The 23,566-nt window shown below is 34.7% G+C and overlaps 1 protein-coding gene across 1 annotated transcript in view; it reads right to left on the bottom strand.

Annotated features, from left to right (window-relative positions):
• The window catches only part of LOC107294483 (CUB and sushi domain-containing protein 3-like), a gene marked incomplete at its 3' end in the record, with an annotated part of 171,150 nt that extends 160,818 nt beyond the window's left edge, over positions 1 to 10,332 (bottom strand). Inside the window, exon 1 of the mRNA XM_015823717.1 lies at positions 10,188 to 10,332. Within this exon, the coding sequence (XP_015679203.1) occupies positions 10,188 to 10,332 (145 nt within the window). The remainder of the gene's footprint in view (positions 1 to 10,187) is intronic.
• Positions 10,333 to 23,566: the final 13,234 nt, after the last annotated feature.

Genomic DNA, 23,566 nt, shown 5'->3' with positions numbered 1-23,566 from the left:
CAAGTGTAAAGATAAGAACCAATGAATAGAAACTAATCAAGCAGAGAAGCAACCTAGAAGTAAGGAGACATTTCCTAACAGTGAGAACAGTCAACCAGTGGAATGGCTTGCCTTCAGAAGTTGTGGACACTTTCAAGAAGAAGCTGGACAGCCCTTTGTCTAAAATGGTATAGACTCTCCTGCTTGAACAGGGGGCTGTACTAGAAGACCTCCAAAGTTCTATGTTCTGTGTTCTAAGTGTTAACTTTTAAAAATGTCAATAGCAGTATACTTATTTTCTCAGTGTATATACCAGAACAATTATATATTCGGTTGGATCTAAAACTAGCTGCTTCTTTCCATCTAAAATCATAAATATTCATACTTTTCCACAATAATAATATATTCTATGACCTGTGGGTACCCTCTTTATACTCCATAGCTTTTCATCAGATATTTTCCCATGTAAATTTGAAAAGTTAACTTTCACTGGAACATCTTAGATAAAGAGTCAATGCATGACCCTTATAAATTAAGACGTTAGAGAGATAAATACATTTTATATTTAAGTTTTTTAACTTGAAAACAGGTTATCATTAAATTTAGATTATGATTTATATTATGATTTAAATATATAAGGAAATTGGCATGTTGGAACAGTTTAAGATCATGACAAAGGAATGAAGATGGGATGTTCTATCTCAAGAAATGAAGATTAAAAAGAGGGCTCTGCTATCAGTGTTCAAGTCCATAAAAGGGTTCCATTGAGAATGCCCACAGAAACTAGAAGCAGAAATTCTGGATATATTCCTAAACATTGTGGATAATTGGACTAAATATTTTTTCTAGTGTCTTCCAATGCTATAATTTTATGATTCTGTGAAACTCTTCTGACTTGAAACTATTTTAATTTCTGGGACTACAATATTCAATCTATGTTCATTCATTCCTTTTTCAAAGCTTAACAATAACTGTATGTTATAGTTTACCTACCTTTGAAATGGGTTTTCAAAGGCTAAGTAGATTAGTCTTCTTCAAGCTGGGAATGCTGCATTGTTTAGTATGGACATTGACTTACAGAATTCCCCATAGACAGCAAAGTTATTGCTGAGAATTCTGAGTACTGCATTCCACAGATATCACAGTGGGGAAGTTTGAATCAGGACATTTGAATCAGATAAACAAAGAATGTCCTGCAAACTGAAATGTTGTATAATTTCTGCTCTTACTATCAGAACAATAATAAAGGTATTGTGTTATTCCTCTATGAAGACTTATCAAGCATTAGGAAATTGCTTAAAAGAAATAGAATTACAGAGAGTGAACTGTTAAAAGGAGTGGGTTGCTTTTACAAGTTTTGCACTGAACAATTACAGAGTTTCCAAATTAGATTTGGATCAGCATACAGACCTGTGTGAAGGTTGCTCATCTCTTATTTAGAGATTAGCAATCTAGAAGAAAAACATTATGCCCTTGTTGCTGACCCCAAAGAAACTGTTTTGCAGGTCCTGAACTCGCACAGTTTTAGAGTAGAACGATTTAGTAATTTTAATGAGGAGTGACCAAGGCAAATATCACCGTGACCAAATCCATCTTTTAAAAGAGGGGGGGACTGAAGGTCACACAGTCATTCAGAAGCCATGTCAACTTCAGAAATATCCCTGAAACTGCAATTTAAATTTTTACAAAGAATGGTTAATCAATCTCTTTAACCAGATCAACTAGTAATTTGATCTGAATTAAGTTTCGAGTTATTAATTTATACCCAATTAATTTCAATGCCAGGCACGTTTTACTCCAAATTATCAACTGGCATTCTAGAGGATCAAGCATTGAAGGGTAAAAGACTAAGATCATTACCAATATAAATTAATCTGACATCTGATTTATTTTCTAATGTTTCTTGCTTCCTTACTTTTGCCCCAGTAATATAATGCAGCCTTTAAGGGGACATCCAGTTTTTATGTAAAGTAAGCATGAACCAAGTTTCATCTTTGTATGGATATATGCTCATGTAAAAATTGGTCTAAAATTCACACTTCTATCGGCAATGTACCCATATGGCAGAACTATTAGCCTTGAATTCCCCTGAAATCTTTATATTTCTAAATTGGTTGATTCTTCATAAACCAATGGAAATAAATTGGTACAATCTTTACTGAATAATGTCCATGCTGTTAGCCACCTGTTCCTCTGTTGCAAGACAAGCTCACAAATGTAACTTAATTCTGGAACATCATACACAGTCACACTTTTTATATTATCCATCATAATATACCTAAAATCAATGGGAGAATGAAAAGACTGAAATTTTTTTATACCAGGTAGATGTTTTCATGTATCAGATGTATATAAGCTAATTGGCTTCCATTTATAGAAATTGGGTAACAGAACATACTTGTTTTAATTCAAGATCCAATTATATACTTTTTAGCATTTAAAAGAGAAATAGCAATGTTTGATTTGATCTATATGTGTGGTGAAAACAAGGAGGATTTGCAAGATTAGAACACTATGGAGAATTATAGCGAACAGTATTGTAGACTTAGTTCTATTTGTGTCTTTTTCTTACTTTACACGTACATTATTATTTTTAGTTAATGTCAGAAATGTGCATAATTTTGCTTAGTCGAAAAGGAAATAATGTGTTGGAGGGAGGGATGGAGAGCGAGCGAGCGAGCGAGCGAGCAAGAGAGAGAGAGAGAGAGAGAGAGAAAGAGAAAGAGAGAGAAAGAGAGAGAGAGAGAGAGAGAGAGATTTTGATAAAATGTATTGTATATGTTTGACATCTGACCATACATAGCAAAATCTTATAAATTAGGATCATCATCGTTATCTCCATATCACAAATCATGTGAATTTATGCACATTTTTTTCCACAAGTCACTCTTGCACTATGATGAACAAACTATTTATTTGATTGATTGATTGATTTGCCACCCATCTTGTTTCGAAGCGACTCTGGGCAGCTTACAACATGAAAGTATTAAAATAATCAGAAATAAGTATTCCTATTCCAATCAAATGTCAAGCAGGTATCTTTAATTTTCCAGTTGTAGGATACATTCATATTCACGTTTAATTAGAGAACCCTCTATTGCACTAAGCTTTCTAAGTAGCAAGGTAAGAATTAGTTCTATGCTGTTAAACTCCAGATAGAATGTAGGAAGAAATTGGACAAAACTTGCCTTTGTTTTCTCTTTTTTCTTCTTTTTCCAGTTGCTAACTGTAGTGAACTGAATTGTACCTTAATGCAAAGAAAAGGAGAGACATAGTAAAATTTATAGTTGTGTATACAGGGTCATCCTTAATCATATGCTTAATAATCACTCTTTACAATGAAATGTTTGATTTTGGTATCATTGTGCCCCTGGCTACAATTTGCTTTTAAAACTGTAATTCAGAAGCTCTGTGTGTTGTTTTTGTCTTTATCCTCTCTAATACTTTGGCAGCACCTTCCCAGTTTTTCAGAAAGATGGTTTGGGGTTTTAGAATGGCAGAGATGCAGTAGACAAAACACGGGCTCAGTTTTACATTTCCCACCAATCATGTCAAAATTGTGTGTATCATGACAGATGCCTACCCTGTATGAGATCTCTTTATAAACAGAGATTTGGCTTTCAGGACTGTCACATGCAAGTGACATTTTGAAAGAAAAGCAGAGAGAGGAGGTAAAAGGGAAAAAAAATCATCTCATAAATGATCATGGACAGTTTGTTTTCTTCCAATACTGAAGTGGGAAAGAAATGTCTTTGAAGTTTGCAAAGGAGAAATGTTATTTCTTTAAGTTACGTAGGTGGTTCAGAGTCCAATTAAAAAAGCTCCCCATGGCTCAAAATCTTCTTATAACTGGATGTTTGGCATTAGTACTAACTTGCATTTTGTGCATCCTTTCAAGCCATATACAGCCAACAAGTAACATATGGTAGCTCACTAAGGCTTCAGTAAACCACCAGGAGTTCAGTGGAAACCTGGCAAGGCAACAGTAGAAGTGATAATCAAACAATGGCTACCACATTACAGGTACAGCTGAAAGCAACTGCTTCTACATGTACAAGATGTACACCCCTACAAATGCAGGAAATAGGCTTGGGGGAAAAAATCTGACAAATAAATAAAAAATGCTAACAGCTAAAATTGCTACAAGGAAACCCATACAACCAACAAATATAGGCTTAAGTATTCTTTTGACCTCCATACAAAACAGCCAGCTCATAAGAAGTCTCCTAAGTGTTTGGTTGAATCTGGGCAGCTATGTAGGACCAACCCAATTTTAGGTGGCATGATTTTCAGAAAAGATTCATTTCCTGACTACTTCTAGAAGACACTATCCAAAGCATGTCCATCCTGAGAGATCTGATAAGTAGAAATAATTGGAGAAGGGTGGTCTCTAGTAGTTCCCAAACAGCAGAGATATCAGTACATATGTAGACAGTTGTGGGATTCAGCTGGTTCGTACCACTTCGGCAGAACCGGTAGCTAATTTTTGGTTGTCCAGGCCCAGAATGGACTTCTGGAAGTGGCATCCACACATATTGTTCACATATTTAAATCTCACCACTGTATGTAGGGCTTTTAATGCTCTCTGCATATGATATTTTTCTTGCAGATGTTTCATTACCCAGCTAGGTAACATCATCAGTGCTATAATGGAGTGGGATTTGCTCTCTGTTTATATCAGGGGTCTTCAAACTTGGCCCTTTTATGACTTGTGGACTTCAACTCCCAGAGTTCCTCAGCCAGGCACATTGGCTGAGGAATTCTGGGAGTTGAAGTTCACAAGTCATAAAAGGGCCAAGTTTGAAGACCCCTGGTTTATATGAAAATGGTTTGGTCTGTCAGCATTGGTAAAATGTTCTTGGTGATTCCTTAAGCAGGCTGTTTTTTACTGTTAGCGTATTTGCCTGATATCTATTAATATCAGAACATAGCTTTATGCCATGTCACTGCCTGTTTCAAAGTATTTTGATTGCATTCACAACTAGAAAAAAATGACCAGAATGGATACTTCCCCATCAGTACATAAAAACAGGTAATAATAGAAGATAGACTTGTAAAATATGTATTGCACTTTTTAACCAATCAACGAAGACTTCTTAGTTTATCGGAGTATTTGGTTGAGTCTGGACAGCTATGTATGTTGTAGCTGGGTATTTATTTAGAAGAAGCCATCTTCTTCACACCTGCTAGAATGTCCTTGAACATTTTCCAGACAGCAAACATTTTCCTCTCAGCAAACTTCCACAGAACTGAAGAGGTTTTATTTCCCTACCTAACTCATTTGAAAGCATCCCCACTTATGGCAAGATGAAAACAAAGAGGAATGTAGCTGCCAAAATTTCACACTTGACACTAATTTTATTTCATTTTTATTACTTAAATTTGTAAACCTTTGATAACAAAGATAGGATATTCATACATCTGCTTTATTTATTTATTCTATTAGATTTAGTGCTCCAAAACACCTCATAATATTCAACAAATATTAAATATTAAATTAAATATTAATTTAAAACAATTTTAAATTCAGAACAAATTACTATGATGGCATTCAATATAGAACATATACAAAATATACAAAATTCATCCAATCATTGGTCTTGCTGAGGTTTGGGTCTTTAGCAGCTGTTGGAAGATAATTAGGAGCTTACAGAGTAAGCTTTTAACTTAACATAGTACCATTAGATGGCTAGAGGTCAAGGACTAAATGGCAGAACATAACAAAGTAGATTGTATTCAGACAAAGACAACTAAACTGAAAGTAGACATAAAATAAAGAGACATTGGAGACAGTGTAAATTAACCAGTTTACAAGCAGCTTCCTTCTACTTCATTTTGCAGTCTCCACTTGGAATTGACCTTTAAAAGAATATAATCACTAAATAACTTAACCTGCCTATCTTTCAAAACAAAGCAAAATGATGGTAATAAAAACACAGCATTTCTGGAACTGATATCTTTTTATTCAGTTTTATTAATATCCTGCAGTCTGAAAGTGATTACTGTACTGGACATTTTTCTACACAAAGGCTCTAAGCCCAGATTGATTTTACTTTCCAATACTAATCATATTCAATGGAAATGACAAGAAGAATTAATCATAGTTATCAATTTATTATTGGTTGTGGATTATGTGCAACAATATCTTTCATATTCATAACCTGTAAGAATCCTTTGAAACATTCATGTTGTATTAAACAATTACATAGGATTCAAATTAATATAAACAGTGTTAGACTATTTAAACTACCAATTAGTAGGTTTCTTTCTTTCTTTTTTAGAAAACTGAGAAGACAACTCACATTAAAATCAATTACTTATACGCTGTTGTCCAGATAGATATCAGATTTCTTAAATTCAGTCTAGAATCCTTCCTTCCTTCCTTTCTCTCTCCCTCCCTTCCTCTGGGCAGTAATACAGTAAGATTTTTAAAAATCCTAGCTGATATTATTTATTTTAAAAAAATGATATAGTGAGTTAAACATGTTGGTGAAAGGGAAAAGTTCTAGTTATTTTTGAAGGACTTTGATAGGGAAAAAAGAAAATTTGACAATTTGAAAAAAGAGCATTACATTGTATCTCTTACTATACAGCAGAATTGGAGGAACCAAACTGAGGCCAAATTAGTAATGGAAGCAAAGAAGATCAGAAACAAAAACCAGTATAATGTAGTGCATTTAAAACTAATTTAAGAAAGTCAGGAAATCAATACCAGGATTTAGCAAGCAAAATTTATGAAAGATGATAGATAGATAGATAGATAGATAGATAGATAGATATTGTATCTTTATGTATTGCATTAGAATATTATCTATCTATCATCTATCTATCATATCTCTGTCTTTTTGTCTCTCTCTGTCTCGCTCTGTCTCTCTTTCAATCAATCAATCAATCAATCAATCAATCAATCAATCAGGTTGAATGGATAATGTAGATAGATGGCCCAGAGTCACCTTATAGGGAACATGGGAGGCACAAAAGTTAATAAATAAAATAAAATAAATAAATTTTGAACAAAAAAAGAAACAAAGCTAAAGTTAAAAAAATAAATTAATTTGATCAAAATTAATGATAATTAAGTGACAATTAAATTAACTAAATTTCACCTTTGGTCACATAAACAATTAAAATTTGTGATAAACTTCAGAGGGAATCTGGCCATGAACACTACTAGATTTCCACATATGTTTCCATTTGTAAATCCCTGGATTGAAATGAATCCAATAAAGAATATATCCAATCATCTCCAGTCATGGGACTTAAGCCAGAAAACCATTTTGATGTAGTTCTTATCTTCATCAGACATTGAAAAATGGTATTATTTTCCTAAGACCATTAATATCTCATCAATATGAATACGTACATTTATATTTTACTTTTTGAAGTTTTGATTTTGTTTCAGCTAAGATAGTTTTCTTGTTCCAACACTGCAGTTCTTAATTCTGAATGCCAAGTCCAATAAACTTTGATCACATGCAAGTACAATTCAGCTCATCCCCTCGTAACATTTGATTTTAATAAGAGAACACAATTTGTAATGTAGTCCAACATTTATGACTCATGAAAATTTATACAGCCATTACTGCTTTCAGTTTTTATCATCATTGCTTAATAATCCTTTATCTTATTCTTGAAATCTAAAAATCTGGAAAGACTTTATTATTATAAATTATTGTTAAAAATTGACTCGTGATTGTCTATGCATTTATTCAGAAGTCAGGGAATACTACCTATTGAGTTTATTCTCAGATACATAACCTTAAGTGTGTTTATATATTATTTAATCTGCTCAGTTCCACAAACCTTGATCAAGTTCCAAATATATTGGTATCTCTTACCCTGTGGTTTTAACACTGGCTTCCAAGTGTGAAATCAGATAATTGTGATTTAAAAAGTAGACCCTAGGTATACCTCTCAAGCCACCTGTTTCTCTTTATAACATATAATAACGCCAAGTGATTAAAAAAGAATGTATGTATGTATGTATGTATGTATGTATGTATGTATGTATGTATGTATACACATCCTGAAATTAAATTACAATTGCAGCCAATTTTTGTTGCAACTGAATCAGGTGATCCAGTTTTAAAAAGAGTATTATTTTTAATGGTGAAGCAATATTTAAATGTTTTTATGGCTTTATTCTTAGTGCATTCTGGATAATGTATTTCTTTCTTTTTTTCTTGTATTAAACAATTGGTTATTAAAAAAAATTAAGATGTTGGTTGCAAAAATGTGTGCTTTATATTGATATGTGTTTTCTCTTGTAGTTGCTCTATTGCAGATTGAAATGCATAATTTTCTCTGCTCTATTCTGGGCACTCGATAGATCCATGAACTGTGCTGTATTAAACACAGTTAAATACTAAGCAAAGTAGTGTTTTCATTTTTCAAATCTACTTTGGCAAGCATTGCCAGGAGAGCCCTATAAAAATAAACATAAATAGAGTTTGCAAAGTGCCATTGAGCTGCTCAGCCATCAAGCAGAACAAATGAACCTCAGATATTGGAGGCTGTAGCTCATGCGCCTTATGAGCAATTCCAAATAAAATGTAATACTGAAAAGATTGGTAAACTGTTGACATTGTGATCCTATGTTTTTACTTAGTAAAAAGTAAAACTATTGTCAATAATTGGACTTGCTCCCAAATACATAGGTACAAAATTACCCCAGAGAGAGCTAAAGAGGGCCACCACTCACCAAAACAACCTGTGCCTCCCCATTGCTCTCTCCCCATTCATTCCTTAAGGTTGTCCCTTCTTTCTTTCCAGACCTATAAGTTTCACTAAAACAGCAAAGTATGTCACATGAAGGCAGGGGCATTAAGATAGTTGCCATGAATGGTGTATTTTCAATGCCTCACAGTAGCTTTTGGGATTTGGGTCTGTGTTCCAGAGAGCTGTCCTAACTGCTTTTCATTATAGTAATTGGCCATATAGAGGTCTGCTGAGTGTCCACTAACATTAGTGTATTACTCTATCAGCTCCTGAGATGAAGGCATTGATGTCTTTCACATGCAGAATAAATCTCATACCAGTACTGGCCATGCCTTTAGCAGTCTGCTGAAACAGGAAAGTGCCGAGACAAAAAGCAACAAGGCACTATCAAGCTGCTGTTTATGACTGTAGAACCTAGTTCAGTTCCTCCCAATAACTCAGGTACAGGCAGAATGTATGGCAATCTCTCTCTCACCCTCTCTCTCAGCAAACAAGATGTTCTAATCAATGCAAAACTTTCTAATGAGCAATAGAAAGAATGTGGAAGACTTCTCTTTTAGTCAACCTTTGAAGTGCCCTTTTTGCACACTCCCATCTTTCTATAAAAACTGCAAAGCAGACATAAGAAAGATTGACTAAAACCACATGACTGCAAATCCTACAGCTTGTGATGTAGCGAGGCTCACTAAGTGCATGGGATCAAACCAAGACTTCAGAATTAAATGTTTAATTACAAAACCTTCCTTGGTAATCAAGCTAGCAAGTCAGCATCATTTCTACTAGTTAGTTAGTTATATAATCTTATACCTCCTACTGGGAAGATGTTCTGGGCTATCTTAGCTTTAAAATTAAAACTCTGGTTTACTAATTGATAGCTTATTCCAATAAAAGCTTGTAGATTTAATCTAATGGGACTATTGTTTATTTATTTTGCTCAGTAATTTAAGATAATAGTTGGCACAGATGTGGGATCGGGGTGTAGAAAGTGAAAGATCGGTGACGAACATTGTCCATTTTCTGCTATTCCCTGAAGTTTGTTCACACCTTAAGACATGAAAAGGGAAGGACGTATTTTTTTTCCATTTTTAACCTTTAACCTCTGATCCATTATTTAACCTACTGAATAATTTGTGGCCTGGAATGTCATAATTTTCCCTTTTTAGCCATAGAAAGTGCTTAAAAAGTTCAACTGAGTAGCTTAACTACTGACATTTTGGATATCTGGTTACAGCTTATTGTTTCCAGAAACTATAGGAAGAAACAGTTGCTTTAATGTAGTTGGGTGCCATAATGGGAATCTTGTCATGAGTGTGGAAGATGTTCTATAATCTTTGTGAGCTTCCAACAAATCATTTTTTTATCATCTACAATTTGTCAGGACCATAAAACAAAGCATAAGGAATAAGGTGAACCCCAATGTTCATTATCCTCAGGGTATCCTTCTTTCCTCAGCATCTCCCAGAATGACATATTTTACCAACCTCTCTTACTTCTGAGGTTTTTTAATGCCTTTACTTCTTCCTTCAGCTGATGCCAATGTCCCCAGGATGGTATATCCTCCTGGTCTTCCTGTCTTTCTGAACTTCCCAGTGCTTTTTTCCTACTATCTGCTGTCATTTGCTGATTTCCTAACATGTTATTTTCCACCAGTTCACACTTCACCAATCTACTTGGTATCTTAAATTCTCTCCTTCCCCTTGACTAGTCTTGATTACAGTGAGTTGGGTTTTACTTCACCTTCCCAAACTACTTCTGCCTGCAACAAAATAGTGTAGCACTGTCTTGCTTGAAACACAAAATAAAACAGTTCCTTTGCATGAACCCAGAATGCAAAGATATTTGCTTTGGTTCAGGAGTGAACCACCCAAGACCACCTGTTCCATGCAGACACAGAATGCTTGTCACACCCTTATTAGGTGTTTATTTGCTAGATTTATTTACTACTTTTATTCTGAACAACACAACACAGTCTCCTTTTCCTCTTTCTCCAACAACAATAACAACCACCACCACCAGTGAAGGCTGAGAAAGACTGATTGTCCCAAAGTCACTAAGCAAGCTTCTATGTCTAAGAGAGGATTAGAATTCAGTTTCCCAGCTTCTAGTTCAAAACCATTATATTAGAATAACTCTAAATATTTTTTCACCCAATATTCATTCCTTCCTTCCTTCCTTCCTTCCTTCCTTCCTTCCTTCCTTCCTTCCTTCCTTCCTTCCTTCCTTCCTTCCTTCCTTCCTTCCTTCCTTCCTTCCTTCCTTCCTTCCTCAAATCATTGTTAATTTTTAGTTACCACATAGATTTTCTCCATTGTGATCTGTCTCTATCCTGTTTTTTCCCCCCAGGTCTTCAGGTGGTGCACTTGTCACCATTACATCTAGTGACATTTTTGAATTTTGACAGAAATAGGGGTCATTTTTGTCTCTGTAAATATAAGGCATTCTAGAAAGAATGGAACCATAAGTGAGAAGGCTCATCTTTAGTATTATACCTTTTGGCATTCCCAGGGGATGGCACCCAACAGATGTCCTTTTTTTCATACCAAGGTAGATGGTCACAGATATAGCTACATACTAGTGTGCATTCAGCTTTTTAAGGACTTTAAATATAAAAAGAGGAGAAACACATGTAGATAACATATAAGAGGGCTATACTTAACCCTTCTTGCTTAGATCAGTGCTACTAACAATGAAAGTTCAGGCTTTCCAACAAATTTACAGAAGTTCATAAGGATATAGGTATTCCTATAAAAGTAAAACTCAGAGATGTTACAATTCTGGTTTTTCAAATCTGCTTCAGCGTATTCAATCAAGGTGTGTCCACTATTCCTCTAGTCACTGCTTCGAAAACAGATTTTTTTAAAAAAATAGTCATCTGTTGAAGCTTTCAAAGCTGATGTTTATTCCACTGAGTGTGTGATGATTAAGTCTTAATATATAAAAGAATTCAGTCATATATTTATTACACACTCATTCCTTGAAGTCTGCAAAAGTTTCTTCATTGAAGGAAATTAGGAAACACACTTGCTTATGGACATTTATTATCAGTAGCAAGAAACTAGGCATCTGAGTAGAGTTCAAAAGTACTATGAATTTATTTCATGCTACCTCTGCATAAGAATCTGATCTTATGCAATGGTCAAAAGAAATTGGCAGCAGACAATGAACTTCAAAGAAGTGGCTGGACTTAGGTTCTTTGTGAGAGTGTAGTGGCTTCAAACTGATGATGCATTTGACCCTGCCCTTGGGCCCAGTCTGGTCATTTATTTATTTATTCATTTATTTATTAAATTTATATGCCACCCATCTCACTATCCATTATTACACGCGCAGAGAAAATATATCATCTGTAGTCTAAAATACAAAAAATATTCCATGGTCTAAAGAAAGGCCTATAAACATACACTTCTTTATTGTTTCTTGCAAGGATATGTGATTCGTTGTCCATGAGAAATTTCACTATGATCATTAAATCTCTTTAAAGTTCCTGAATTCTTCTCAGGTATTTTTTGCGAAGTTCACCTTGAAATGTTGATTTATACACCATTTGCTGAAAGCAATGGATGGTCAAACTGCTCTAAGGAATAGCCTTATAAGACAGAAAGAAATAGAGTGTGAGAGAGTAATTTAGCAAGATTATTAGCTATTCTTTGAAGGCTAGAGTTGTTATGAATGTCAACCAAAATAATATTTAGATATAAAAGCAAATCTTCCTGCATAGGGAAAAACGTTCAGAAATTTTGGGAGACCTCCTTCTCATTTATTCTACATAGATAAAATTTTATATTCAGCCCACATTTTTCCTTCGGCTGACATTCATTGGCAGTTCTAGTCTTCATGAGATTTCTGTAAGTTATATATGACTAGTCTTAAAAATCAAATAAACTGCAATCTATTCTTATCTTGCAAGTTACATTGACTCAGTTGTCAGCATTAGTTCTTCAATCTACTAGTAATGTCCAAGGGATCATTTTGTCAAAAGTGACTTGAAGACTTCTCAACATGTCATCTTGTTGCCTTTTAAAATCAAATCAATTTCAAACATAGAGACTGGAATGACACATTGTATGGCTGTTGCATTTAGACTACTTGTTCTGTTCCTTTTCCAAACAAAATGATAAAATAGTACACATTATTATATGGCATTTGTATTCTCAAACTCAGCAGAGCATCATTCTTTATTACTATTATTTTTATTCATTATTGAAATGCATTTTAGGCAGTAGCAGCAAATATATACAGGTAGTCCTTGACTTACAAACACAAGTGGGGCCAGATTTCCATTGTCAAGCTGATAAGTGGGTTGCATACAATTTCACAATCTTTTTTGCCATGGTGGTTAAGCAAATCACTGCAGTTTTCAAATGAATTGTGTGTTCATTAAGTGAATCCAACTTCCCCCATTGGTTTTGCTTATCGGAAGTTGGTAGGAAGGTCGCAAATAACAATCACATGATCCCAGATTGCTGTAACCATTGTAAATACACACTGGTTGCCATGCATATGAGGATGCTGCAATAGTTATGAGTGTGAGAACTGGTCATAAGTCCCTTTTTCATTGCCATTGTAACTTCAAATGGTCACTAAACAAATGGTTGTAAGTCTGGGACCACCTGTAGTTAGGATGTCTGATTTATTTATTTTTAAACTCAATTGCATATCTTGATTTTTTTGAATTTGTATTTTACCTTAACAAAAAATATTTTAAAGGTAATTATTAAAAGTTATGTATTCTGTTTTATAAGGGCGGCATGGTGGCTCAGCGGTTAAGAACCTCTCACTTAGGAATATATATTACTTTCTTTTTATATTTCTTCTTAAGGTAGTAATACATTTGTAAACCATCAAGGTTTGGTTAGATTTGGGGAAGTTTCTGTTTTCTCTTTTAATCCTACTTAATAAATAAATATTTACTTAATATTTGAATTAAAATATTTTTAATCCTAAAAAAAGAAAAATAATTCTTTACTTTCTAAGGTTCCTGGATAATATCTTTCTGGAAGACCTGAAGGTGTTTCACCTAGAAATAAAAGCACAGACTATGTCACTGTATTAGGACACATGCAAACAATTTATATGCTTTTTTATTTAGCTAGTTAAGGGTAACCCAATATTTGAAAAGGTATTCCAAAATCTGACTCATCTTTACAACAAATATGGTCAACTAAAACTAGCCAACAATAAAATGAATGTGCCCAATTTCCTTCATACATGATGTTACATGTTTTTTTTAAAAAAAGAACAGAGATCATGCTTACTGGATCTTTTAAAACATGAATAGCTATATGGACTTTTATCTACATAAAGTGAACTTACAATTCCTATTGTAAAAAAATATGAAAATGAAATGTTTTAAAATATTAGCAATATGGGGGAAGGTGAGGAAGACGAGCATACTTATGTGATCAGATTACCATATGGAATATCCTACAATGAAGATTTGTGAGTCTGCCAGTTTCCTTGAAAAATCATGTGCTCTCATCTAAATATGTCTCCAGCCCATTAGTGTTAGCACCATGATTAACTGGAATCAGAAGGCTGCTTTAATTAAGACTTCTCTGCATAGGTGTGAACTATGTGGTTAATATCCCCGTTATATTTTAATGATATAATGAGATGATTTATCCTTAAAAGAAAAATGTGTATGCACCAAAATCCTGTGCTTTTGTTTGTTGGTTTATGATCAACTATTATTCTCCTTATTTGTGTGTGTGTGTGTGTGTGTGTAAAATAAATGTAAATAAATAAAGAAGTTTTACTCAATGCTAATCTTAGTTGCCAATCCAATATTTTTTTCTGCTACATTTGAAAAACAACTGGTGAAAGTTTCAAAAAGGAAACTTGCATTGAAAGAAATCCTGATTCTGAAAGCTTTGTTAATTTTCTATTCTCAATGGAGACCCCCTTTACTAAGCTTTTCCAGATCAACTTTTGATTATACCAACAGGTTAGAGGAAAGGCTGTAGATTCGAAGAAGAGGGTCTGAGCTTCTGGAGAAGGAAAGAAAATAAAATTTTGTAAAAGGTAAAGTGCTGAAAAGTGTGGCTAAACTGAATTGGGAAAGTATATAAACCATGGCATTCAATCCAGCTCTTAAAAAATATTTGATTATGGTTTTGAGCATGTCTGTTTTTAAAAGAGCTGTAATTAAAACAACCCTGATTTTCATTAGAAATAATAGCGGAACCAACCACAACTGATATTTTTCTATATATCATAAATTTATGTTGTAATACAAAAGGACTGCACTGGATCCCTAAAAAAAAAAAAAAACAACAAAAAACACCTGTCTATATAAGGCCCAAATTAGCCAGAATGTTTATCATGCTTGAAAACATGGAATATTGCAATGCTACAATGAAAATAAATTGTAAATGTGAAGAGATCAATTTTTGCTTTCAAATGACACATAATTGCCATTACAGTGGAAGTGGATTTGATTAGGAGATATTATACCCATTTATGCTTAATTAGGACTAGAGGAAATAGAGGAACATTATGTGAACTAACCCTTCTTTCTTGATGCTAACCTGTGTACCATAAACTAATTCTTATAAGCTTGTACATAATAGGCAACATCTAAATTCCAGCTGCCTGGAATTATCTGTACTGTAGAGAAAGATCTGATGTGATAATAGCTTAAAAACAGGAAAAGATAAATGTTATGCAAATTGTGCTCTGTGGCTTAAGTTTTGGGTGTCTCCAATGCCAGTCAGCAGCAGATCAAATATTTCTACTAAGAATCTCACAGAGAGCTAATGGATTTCATATTGCAAACTTAGTTCATATCTGAGTTTTTAGATTGGGATTTTTTTTGTATTTCAGTGTCATTTCTCTAAGTTAGTAAAGCATTTTCTCTCTAACATTGGTGCCTATCACGCAATGTTTCATGGCTCTCAGGCTATTACATTTTCTCAGCAGCATGGAAAGGTGAGTTATTTTTCATTGTACACGGGCCATGAATATCATGCTGTTCTTTATTTATTTATTTTTAATAGCTATTCGGGGATATAAACCTGAATAATCCTTGTTTTATATCAGAGATCGATTTTCATGATGAGTTGGCAAATTCCACCCAGTGCAAAAGGCTTAAATCATCTCTGTTCTTTGCCATATCTTTTGTTGGTGTGTTATATTTTGGTTGTTAAGGGGATACAATGCCTGTTCTGAAAAGGCTTATTCTTTTCTTCATCTCGATCTTTTATACTCCACTCAAGCATGCTCTTCAATGATCTACTTTGAATTTGAACATAATGTTTCAAAAACAAACCCTCTTTCTGTAGCATATATTTTCTTCACAAGGATACATGCATGTGCCTCTGTGCTGAGTATCGTCTTTCTTCTCTCCCTGCTCCCACTCCCAGTGTATGATGTAAGGAGCTCTTTATTATTTGGGATGGACTTCTCCAGGTTATGACAAAGGATTGCTGAGATTCACATAATAGCATGAAGGTAAAAGAAAATAAAGCTAGAGGCCTGAAGAAGGTGAAAGACAGATAGAGGCCCAGATGACATACATTAGTGGCCTTAAGGAAGTACATCTCATTGTTTTTTATTGGGACGACCATACTTTCTTTGATGAAGCTGTTGGAGAGCATGACATTGTTTTTTCAAAAGTCATATATTTATTTGATTTGTGGAAAAATAACATCATTTCCACCATGCTTTCTATCCTTGCAAATGAACTTTGCTTCCACCATTCTCCTTACACTGCTTTACGTATGAAAGGCGCACATTAAGGAAGGATCTGCATGTTGTAACGACCAAAAGAATATGGTAGAATCAAAGATTGCTTGCAAAGGTGGAAAAGGAAATACATCATCATGGAGAAAATCTATATAGGAATCAAAAACAACTTGGTGGCACATAATTAATCATCAGGAAACTTCATCTTTGAAATAGAAAAGTAAAAAGGATAATTTTTGATGGCTTGGTTTCTTAAAATGTTTTATTTAAAAAAAATAAAGGTGGGAACAGGAAATGGAACCTTCTGTAAGGAAACAGTTTGGCAATTACCTTGGATGGTTGGGGTTTTTTTTGAGCAACTTAGAAGGTTAAGGAATTTCAATGGTGAAAATTGAGATGATGTGCTTTTTTGAGATGTCCCATTCAACTTTTAACCTGATCAAAAGCTAATATCAGCTCTATAGTGCACTTTTGTAAAAAGTCTCGTGGTCCTTTGGCTGATCAAGGCAATAAATTACAGCTGACTAACAAAATATGCCCATTATTGGTTCATTGGGCTATACTACTTTTATTTCAGTATCTAGGTTTAAATTACATCTTTGGCTTTGATGTGTCCTCTTTTGTCCTCTTTCCATTACTATATATAAATAATCTTTTGCACCTTACAAGTGAAACATATTTATTTTTTCTTACCATGGTCACTCTTATTTATTTATTTATTTATTTATAAGTTTTATTGGTTTTTAAAACATAAATCACATAATAGTCAGTTAACAGTGTGTTTGCTTAGTTTACGTTTGTAAGGAAAGATTGTTAACAGTTGATTTCTATAATTCGTAATCCACATATTCAAACAAATGTCTCTTTTTCTCTTAAATATTCTCTCTGGTGGGTCCCGTCATCTATATTCTTAATTTTCATTTTAATATTTTCAATATGTTTTGGTGAATCAGAGAGTTTTTCTGTCTATTTTTTCCCAACCAATTATACAATTTATTCCAGATTTCATAATAATCTGTTTCACTCTTATCCTTGAGTTCTAACGTCAACCTATCCATTTCCGCACAGGATAAAATCTTATTTATTACCTCTTCTTCTGAAGGCGTCTCATTATCCTTCCATCTCTGTGCAAAGGCTAATCTTGCTGCTGTTAGCATGTGAATTAATAGGTATAGGGATCCTTTATTGTATCTATCCTTAGTGATACCCAGCAGAAAGAGTTCTGGTTTTAGCTACATGTTCTGTATTAGTATCTCTTCTAGCCACTGTTTTATCAAATGCCAAAATTTTTGTACTTTTGAACATTCCCACCACATATGGTAGTAGGTCCCTAGCGATTCTTTACATTTCCAACATTTCGGTGAGGTCTTTTTGTCCATTTTAGCTAATCTCCCAGGGGAAAGGTGCCACCTGTAAAACATCTTATATAAGTTTTCTTTGTACGCAGTAGCTAATGTGAGCTTCCTATTCCTTTCCCATAATTCTTGCCAGTTATCTAAATCAATACCATAACCAAAATTTTTACTCCAAGTTAACATTGTGTCTTTTACTTGCTCTTCCAACATATCCTGTTCCAATAAATATTGATATATCCTTTTTAATCTCTCTTTCCTCTGTTCCTAATAAGATTTTATCTAGTTCTGTATGCTCTAGTTTTATTCCCCATTCTTTTTTATCCTTCGTATATCGCGATTGAATTTGAAGGTACGCCCATCATTCAAGTTCTATCCCTTCTTTGAATAACCTTTTCCTCGATTTTAGTTCCCCTCCTTCGTCTAAGATATCTTTGTATGTGATCACCTTTCCTGATTTCATAAAATTTGGGTGTATGAATATCTCCAATGTTGATACCCAATTGGGGATTTCCATATAATTGCGTTTTTTGATTCTAACCCATACATCTAATAATGCCCGTCTGATGTAATGTTTCTGGAAATATTGATGAGCCTTGTACTTTCCTTCCCAAAGAATTGCATGCCACCCTATCTGCATATCATGGCCTTCTAGGGCTAGTAATCTCCTGTTTCTCAAATGTATTCACTCTTTCATCCAGGTGAGTGTAGCTGCTTGATAATATTTTTCCCAATATGGAAGGCCAAATCCACCTCTTTCCTTAGAATCCTGTAAGAGTTTAAATTTAATTCTCGGTTTTCTCCCTTCCCAAATAAATTTAGATATAATTTTATTTAAATTTCCAAAGAACTCCTTTCCTAATCTGATTGGTATGCATTGAAATAAAAAAGAGTAATTTAGGTAGTACATTCATCTTTATTATTGCAATTCTTCCCATAAAGGAGAGCTGCAAGTTTTTCCAGCTGTCTAAATCCGTTTTAATTTGATCAACTAATTTATCATAATTATCTCCTTTAAGTGTAACACATCTTGCCATCAATTGGATCCCTAGATATCTCACCTTCTTTGTTATCTGAATATTTAATTTCCCAACTAGCTCAGTTTCTTGTGTTTTCGTCATATTCTTTTTTTTAAAAAAGAGTAATCTAAGAAGGCAACCTTTCTCATAGTTAAAAGAGAGAATTTTTCACTCACCATTTTGAAGAAATGAAAAAAAATCTCACAAAGTGAACATGGAGTTAAAATAAAAAAGGAACATGAGGTTATTTTATTTAAGTAATGAGATATAATTATTGATTTCTCTACCCTTGATGCCTGACAAGTAAATGTGTGAATTGGCTCAGTTTGATCTAGATTGTCTTTGATCTAGATTCTTTAACTGAGCAAATTGCCCCTAACTCAGATTACAAAAAAGTAAATGGATTTTTGTTTTAAAAAAATATCTGGCAAAGGAAGAGTCATCTTATTTAAAATGGTTTTTTTAAAAAACCTATAGAGAAATGTAATATTAGGGCTGTGCAATGCTTCATATTCAAAGAAATGCTTTTGACTGTATCCTGGTGTATATGTACAACCTGTAGGCAAAGATGTTGTCTCCTGGGGATTGCATTGCAGCTGTATAGAACAGCTATCTGATCCTGAGAGGTAGATTTAAGGAGATGCCAATCATTGCTACATGAGCAATTCCATACAGTACATACTTTACATGGGTATATAGAAGAAAATCTACTTCCTGACGGGAAGTGATCGACAGTATGTGTTTTGTGCGTGAATGAAGAAAAGTTTGACATTAAGGCGGTTGAAGAAGAAACTAGGGTTTTCCAGGTCAGAAATAACCAGTGTTTATAGTAAATGCACAGCAAATGTGTACCAACCTTGGCTTCAAGGCCACTAAGCATTGCACCAAATCCTAATTAATTCAGAAGAGCAAGAGGAGAAAATACACTGGAAGTTTTTAAGAAGAGACTGGACAGCCACTGGACAGTCTGAAATGGTATAGAGTTTCCTGCCTGAGCAGGGGGTTGGACTAGAAGACTTCCAAGGTCCCTTTCACCACCACCACCACCACCACCACCACCACCACCACCACCACCGCCGCCGTCGTCGTCGTCGTCATCATCATCATCATCATCATCATCATCATCATCATCATCCTCATCATGTTAGATGAGGAAGTCCCAAATGATTTTACAAAAACTCTACATGATATAATCTATAATGTGACTTAAAGAGGAATAATTAATATAGAAGAACTGTGTTTCATTAATATAGGAAGAAGTGTGTTTAATTTTTTTTTAATTTTAATGCAAGTGAAATGTAAATGAGATTAAATAGAAAATAGTTTTGTTTCAGTTCAACTTTTGTTGTCTTGGCCCTACATTGCCTTTGGAGTAGGGCTCTTGGTAATTTTTTTCAGTGATCAAGTGTGGTTTTCCTTCCCTCATTCTTAAGAGGCTTTTAAAGTCCTCTGTGTCCCATGCCAGAACCTTCTTTACTGTGGAGATATTCATTTTCCTTTATTCTCCTTTTGTTTTTTCCCCCCTTGATCAAGTTGTCTGATTTTTGTATTGGGTTGGTGTTTACTGGGATGCTGGATTCTTTATACATGGATAATTCTTTGGCTGCTTGCATACTTTTATGTGGATTTTATATTAATGCAAAAACTGAGGAGTACATAATAGACATAGATAAAAAATAACTGTCCAGTTCTAGTAGGAGGAAAATAACTAAACTATTATTTAGAAGGTAAGCAGATGGTGAAGGCAAGCTCCCCTGACCCAAGAGATTCAGCATTTGCAGACTGAAATGATTCCCTCATTTTTTTTTCGATTGTATGCAAGTCCATAAAAGAGACAGGCAAATTTATATTTTCCTGTCACTTTAAAATTGATGCTCTGGAAAGAACAAAAGAATCTCTTTGGCTGAAAGTGGTGAACAATGCATGCTTTAAAAATCCAGACCGCTAGGCTTTGTGCCACCTTTCCCTAGACATTTTCTTTTCAAATCACCCATTTTCTTCTGACAATAAGGAGGTATGAGAACACTCCCCCCTCCAAAGAACCTGAAAACTAAATTGGAAATAGACCAATTTCGAGACATAATGGAACAAAGGATTATGTGCAAAGTAAATAAAATGCAATTATGAATTAATGGTGTCCTATGTTTTCTGCTATGGGAAAAAGGGCAAGTCAAACTTCCTGGAGAAAGGTGGTGCTTGATTCAAAAAGGAATACAAAGTGGAATTAGCTCACTTCCATTCTATTGCATTTACTGATCCTTCAGTGTGTATCTACTGTATGTTTTCAATGGCTTTCCAGTGTCTCTTTATACACACACACACACACACACACACACACACACACAATATATATATTTCAAAATTTGGATTGCTAACAAAGAATTAAGGGAGAACTGGAATAGCCATTTCGAACTTTTTAGTTCTTTTCAACCAGACATACCCTTCTGAGATTCGAACCTGGGCTGTCTGCATGTTAGGCAATCTTCGAACTCCGGGATAAATATAAATCAGCTGTTTATTGTTAAAAAAATTAAAACAATAAAAACAACTATTTACAATGTTAAAACAAACTTAGCTTTCGCTGGTCCACTGCCAGCATCTTCAGAGTAAAGCATTGGGGTGGAGAAAGATCTCTTATAAGCCTTACTAACCTAGTTTTTTACACATTGACTGCGTGATAGGGCCATTCGTCCTAACTGACCATAATTGCCTTAAATGTCCCGCCTTCCCTTGTTTGCACTCCAGTTCCACAACTTCTCTCTGTCCCCTCCTTATCCTTCCTCTCCTTCCTGATGCTGTTACTGTTGGTATGCCTACTAACCACTCCCCTGCACTCAATTTGGGCCGTGGATCCGAGTCCAGTATCCCAAGTGCCCTTACACTGCTGTTCCCCTCTCCTCCATTCCATTTGTCTGTCTGTTGTTCTTGTCCTCCACTATTTGTCATCATGAGTCCTCTTCTCTCCCGTTTCCCTTCATGTCTGGGTGTGCGTGCTTACAGCTCTACCCCGTCCTTTCGTCCCATCTCTGTGTGATCAGCTGGGCTGCCTGCCGGCTCACTCCTGAATTCACTCCCTCTCATCTCTGCCAATCCTATCCTTGCCTCCACCGGTTGTCTCCTCGCAATCATTCTGGGCTGGGCGCTCAGGGTTGGCACTGCTGGTGCTCCTCCACTGCTACCCCTCCTCTCTTTCTTACCCTGCTGATCCATCCGCTGTTCTTGCCTTCCCCTCACTATCCTTCTGGGCCCTATTTCTTCTGATCCTTCTCCATGCTTGCATGTGCAAGCACACTGCTTGAGTAGGGGGCTGGACTAGAAGACCTCCAAGGTCCCTTCCAGCTCTATTCTATTCTAATTTCCTCTTCCTCTGACAAAACAAGAAGAAATAAACCACCCATTAATTTAATGGACAATTTCAAAAAGCCACTTAGTCCCAGCTCTAGTTTTATTATACGTTTGACTTTTGTTGGTTTCGCTTACAGTGTAAAGTGTTTTGGAATAATTTACACAGTAAATTATGTCTATTTAAATAAAATTAGTTTAGTTAGGAATTGCATGTAGGTCTATCACAGAATTGGTGAATTGCCTAAATTGAAAGACATCCTGGAGGAAGACAATAACAACCATTAGATAAAATCATAGGGTTGGAAGGGACCATGGAGTCTCCCTCCCCCAAGCAGAAACCAGCTCTGTAGAAATTCAGGTGTAAACCATCCTTGAAGATTGGAGGCCCCCAGCTAGAAGATTAAGAAGACAAAAACACCTAAAATCTACATACTCCACCCAAACTCTAAGACAGGACATAATAGGATTAACCCACAGATGCCAAAGGGCACACCCATGTCAGAATACATGACACAGGAAATACAAAGCCTCAAACAGGAACAGGAAACAACTCCAAACAAAAGTCCCAGAGGGTATAAAAACCCACTCTCTACATGTGCTCTCTCTCTCTTTTCTTCCAGAGCCATCTTCCTGCCTGGCTCTCCTCTTCAATAAACTGCAACCTTCTTTCTAAAGCAGTCGCCATGTTGTTTATTCCCGGCTTGGACTGAACCATGATGAAGACTTTTCCTTCAACAATGTTTTAAGTTTAGATCTCCTTCTGCAGAAAAAAATAATAAAAGAAATAGAAAGAAGTTCCCAGTTTCCTTTACAGGAAAAAATATATTTGATTATAAAATTGTCACTTATACTATGATTCCAAAACCAAATATTACTTTTTTCTATTATCCAATTTTTATAAGCTTATATTTCTTCATGCACATAGTACATTATCTTGTATGTTTCAGTTCAATGCACAAATGACTTCTTTAAAAGTAAAAAAAAATGTGGCTGGTCAGTTTTTATATCATACATAATGGAATTGATAAATGCAAATAATTCCTGTTTTCATTTTGATAAGATTATTCTACATATTTATTCTTGCAAAAAGAAGAAACTATATATAGCAAAATGAAGGATCAAGATGCTGCAAAAGTATTAAAGAATCTCCTGCACAAACACAGGAGAAATGTTAACATATGTGTTACTTATTTTAAAATGTAAGAATTTTCCCACTGGCCTTTATTTGCAATAGTTTTAGAAATATCTATACAATTCTGAATGTATTCTCTGATAATGGATCTATGCTTCTTATTTGTTTTTTTGCTTCAGAAATTCCTTTTTTATTTGAAAAATGGCAGTATGATGAATTTTTGGCTCAATAAGGAATGTAAAATTATCCAGAAACAAAATGTGTCTCCATCACTGCCTTCAAAAATCCTCTTGGTGAGATATGATTACTAATTTTTCCAGGATGAAAAATATGCTAAA

Source organism: Protobothrops mucrosquamatus, unplaced genomic scaffold, assembly GCF_001527695.2.
Source record: "Protobothrops mucrosquamatus isolate PMUCROS unplaced genomic scaffold, P.Mucros_1.0 scaffold1957, whole genome shotgun sequence".
In the NCBI taxonomy this organism is placed as follows: Eukaryota; Metazoa; Chordata; class Lepidosauria; order Squamata; family Viperidae; genus Protobothrops; species Protobothrops mucrosquamatus.
Note: the sequence above shows the minus strand (reverse complement) of the source record. Positions and strands in the feature narration are given on the sequence as shown.